The sequence below is a fragment of the Arachis hypogaea genome, chromosome 6 (genome assembly GCF_003086295.3).
Source record: "Arachis hypogaea cultivar Tifrunner chromosome 6, arahy.Tifrunner.gnm2.J5K5, whole genome shotgun sequence".
NCBI classification, from domain to species: domain Eukaryota; kingdom Viridiplantae; phylum Streptophyta; class Magnoliopsida; order Fabales; family Fabaceae; genus Arachis; species Arachis hypogaea.
In genome coordinates this window covers 104,383,427-104,387,914 of record NC_092041.1, presented here as the reverse complement: position 1 = coordinate 104,387,914, position 4,488 = coordinate 104,383,427, and the positions used below count along the sequence as shown (strand labels likewise).

The 4,488-nt window shown below is 28.5% G+C and overlaps 1 protein-coding gene across 1 annotated transcript; it reads left to right on the top strand.

The window, feature by feature from the left end:
* Nucleotides 1-834: 834 nt before the first annotated feature.
* LOC112697278 (cytochrome P450 82A4) lies at nucleotides 835-4,258 on the top strand. Its single transcript, XM_025750383.3, has 2 exons — nucleotides 835-1,891; nucleotides 3,587-4,258. The coding sequence occupies exons 1-2, from the start codon at nucleotides 926-928 to the stop codon at nucleotides 4,217-4,219; spliced, it is 1,599 nt and encodes a 532-aa protein (XP_025606168.1). The 5' UTR covers nucleotides 835-925; the 3' UTR covers nucleotides 4,220-4,258.
* The last annotated feature ends 230 nt before the right edge of the window (nucleotides 4,259-4,488 follow it).

Here is a 4,488-nt window from a genome sequence, read left to right as displayed (position 1 = left end):
TTATATTTATTAAAATTTTAAAAAATATAATTTAATATAGTAATAAATATTTAATTTTATTTTTATTATTTTTCATCTATTGAAGTCATTTTAAATTTAAAAGTAAAAATTTAACCCACATATAATATAATAAAAATTAAATTTTAATGTATCGATAATTTAAATAATTTTATATGATTATCTAATTAAATTTATACGTTGATAAGATAATTTTTTTTAGTAGTATATTATAAAAATTATTTATTATATATAAAAGTCTTACACTAACACAAATAATCCATAAAAATTAAGATAATAAATATTCACATAAAAATATTTTTATATGAAGATAAATGTTAAAATTTATTTAAAATAATTTAATTTAATATGACAATATATTATTGTCTATATAATTTTTTATAATAATATTACATAAAAATTAAATTCATATGATAATATAAAAATTAAATTCATATAATAATATTATATACTAAAACATTCAAAAATTAATAAAATTTATTATTTTTAATTATTAAGCTAATTATATTTTTATTGACAAACTTTAAATATTGCTGATTAATAGGCGAAAAATAATAAATTTATTTTTGTTCTAATATTTTTTTTATAATTTAAAAATATTATTTATATATTAAAATTAATCACTAAAATTAGTCACTAATATATTTGTATATAAATATATGTGTAATTTAATTTATTTTTAATATATATTTATATTTTAATATATATTTTATTCTAATAATTGAATTTTTTTTCACTAATTTAGTGTACAGATAAGATAATAGTGATAATTTGATGACATCCTTAAAGGCTTAAAAGTTAAAACCATCTAAAAGAGAGAGATATATACATTGAGTAATAGGCTCGTAAACAAAAAACATCTCTCCCCCAAGATCGTGAGAACAACTGCAATACCATAAGACAACAAATGGATTTGACTCAAAATTCCGAAACCGTAGTTGCAATTGGACTCTTTTGTGTGATCATCACCACGCTTTGCTTCTTCTTCCTTTTTCATCGCTCCAAAGCTTCTCAAGCGAGAAGAAGAGAACCCCCTATGGTTGACGGTGCATGGCCTTTACTCGGTCACCTCCCATTACTGAGCGGTTCCAAAGCAACCCACCATCTCTTCGGTTCCATCACTGACAAGTACGGACCCATTTTCGCCATTAAAATCGGTCATGCCCGAGTACTAGTCATCAACAACTCAGAAACCGCAAAAGAGTGTTTCACCACAAACGATTTGGCCGTCTCATATCGTCCCAATCTCGTTGCTGTTGAAACCATGACATACAACCACGCCATGTTTGGGTTCGCACCTTACGGTCCCTACTGGCGCGAGATTCGGAAAATCGTCACTCTAGGGTTCCTTTCAAATTACCAAATTGACCTTCTCAGTCATGTCCGCGTCTCTGAAGTGCAGACATCGATTAAAGAGCTCTTCAATGTTTGGACGCGGAAGAAGGACAGTTCTGACTTTTCACAAGTGGAATTGAAGCAGTGGTTCCATGAGTTAGCTTTCAATACGGCTCTCAGAATCGTAGCTGGGAATCGGTATTTTGGGGAAACTGCTGTGGTTAACGAGGAAGAAGCACAGAGATGTTTGAAAGCGTTAAGGGAATTCATGAGGCTGATTGGAACGTTCACTGTTGGAGATGCTGTTCCTTTTTTGAGGTGGTTTGATTTTGGAGGCGTTGAGAAAGCCATGAAAGAGAATGTGAAGCAATTGGATGGTGTGGTGAGTGGGTGGATACAAGAGCATCGGCAGAATAGGGTTACAGGTAAAAGAAATAATGAAGGCGATATGGATTTCATAGATGTCATGCTTTCTTTGATTGATGGAACAACAATTCAAGGGTTTGATTCTGATACCATCATCAAAGCAACAACAATGGTATGTGCTTCCTTACAAAAAAAAAAATAAGTGTTGATGACTTTTATGTAATTTTCTAATCGATGCTTTATCTGAGACTTAAGAAACTAATCAATATAGGGTTACAATGTTAGAGACCCACGTTGGTAATAGAAGGAATAAAAGTCGAGGAAGGGACAAAATTGTAATTAACTAATTTGGGAGTTCTGAGAGGGACAGTAGTCAATATGCTGGCAATAGGTTGGAATAAATAACAAAGGAAAATTTTCAAGTGTACATATAAATTGACATTTCAGTAATTTTTAATAGTTAATTTTAATTATAAAAAATATATCTAATATATATAATTAAAATTAATGATTAAAAATAATTAAAACATTAATATATTAATATATTTAAAAAACTTTCAATAACAAAATATATTTTTAGTTAAAAAGAATCATTTTAATAGAATTGCAGACAAAAATAAAACTGTGTTTAAAAGAAAAAGATTAAGATTAATATGAAGAAAGAGAAATTAAAAGATAGAGATTAAATAAAATTATATTTTATTTAATGTAAAATATATCGAAATAAGTTATGTTTTAGTATTATATTTAGTTTAAAATAAATATAAAAATTAAAAGATAAATTTAAAATTTTAAAAATTAAATAAAAAATTTTTTAAAAAAATATTATTAAAATCTCAATTTATATCACAAAAATTTTAATTTCGTATCATTATTTTTTAAAAATACTAAAAAAATTAAAATTTTGTGTCTAGCAATTAAAATTTTAGTTATAATTTCTTGCTATTAAATACAATATTGAATTCCAAAATTTTAATCACTATAAACAAAAGGGAAAAGTATGAGGAGTCAATAGAATACTTGTACAATGTGTACAATTGAGATTTATGGAGTATTAGAGATATAACCATTAGTGTTACCTTTTCTCATCAGTTGAAGTTTTTGGGATGAGTGGTATCATGACATGTTATTAATTGTTAGATCTAAAAGGTCAAAAGTTCGATTTTTGGTGAACCCAAAATCAGTTTAATCTTTTGGGAAGATGTTTATTATCCCTAGTAGACTAGTACTCAGATGGTTATTCTAGATAATATGAAAGATGTTCATTTTGTAATTCAATAATCCATTATACACATTGTACAAATAGTCTATTGTCTCCCTAGCGGGATCCAAACAAAAGCTACCTAAAATTTCTAATGTTGGACGTTATTCATACATAATTTGTTGAGACTCCGATCCTCCTACTCTACCTTAGGTAGTATCAGGTTTAACGTACGTATTTGAACTATGATTCATACATGGTAATGGTGATTAGTTTGTCAATACGGTGACTTTCTGATACAAAATAAAAAAAAAAGCACAAAGATACATACAGAAAGAAAGAAAATAAGAATAACATGTTTTATGAAAAATTTTTAATGGTTGTTACGATAGAATTACTGTATCCTATGTATGGTATGAATATTATGGGAGTAGTCGTTGTCAATGTGCTATACATGTAAAACAATATATTTTTTCTACACTTTATTATACACAAATAAATATTTTTAGACTTATATTTTGTATACTTATATAAGATTTATCACTTTTCATCATCATTATGAAATAGAACATAAGTTATAATTTAAATAAAATCCTATTTCATTTTGTTACGTTGTAACGAAATTTGATCAACCTATTATGTTACCTTTTATAAATGAACTTGTAGGCATTAATTTTGGGAGCAACCGACACTAGCAGTGTTACTAATATATGGGCAATATGTTTGTTACTGAACAATCCTCATACCTTGGAAAAACTAAGAGAAGAAATGGACATTCATGTTGGAAAAGAAAGGTGCATAAACGAGTCAGACATAAACAAGTTGGTGTACCTTCAAGCTGTGGTTAAGGAGACACTAAGGTTGTATCCACCTTCTCCTCTCTCAGGAATCCGTGAATTTAGAGAAGATTGCACCCTTGGTGGCTACCATGTGAGGAAGGGAACTCGACTACTAACAAATGTTTGGAAGATCCAAGTAGACCCAAGCATTTGGGAAGATCCATTGGAGTTCAAGCCAGAGAGGTTCCTCACTAGTCATAAGGATGTTGATGCAAAAGGGAACCATTTTGAGTATATACCTTTTGGGAGTGGTAGAAGGATATGTCCTGGAATATCATTTGGCCTGCGAAGTGCACATTTGACTCTAGCAAGCTTTCTTCACTCTTTTGAAATCTCAAAAATATCGAATGATCCTGTTGATATGACTTCAGTGGTTGAGATAACCAACATCAAAGTTACTCCATTGAAGGTTCTTATCAAACCGCGTTTACCTCCCAATCTTTATTATAAAGCCATGTGATGTATGCTGTCTTAGTTAGTTAAATAATGCAAAAGATCCTTGAATAATCTTTAGGGCCTTCGTCATTTTACTTATTTTATCATGTTTGAATAAAAATGAGCATATCTCAAAAACAATATATAGGTACGTAATAATGTTCATTTTTATTTTATGTTGTTTTATATAAATCATAGGATGCCATGCAAAATTACCAACTTTCTAGCTAGTTTATTATTTTCGATATATTATAAGTCATAAATATCTCTCTACTCCATTAAGTGTGAAATTAA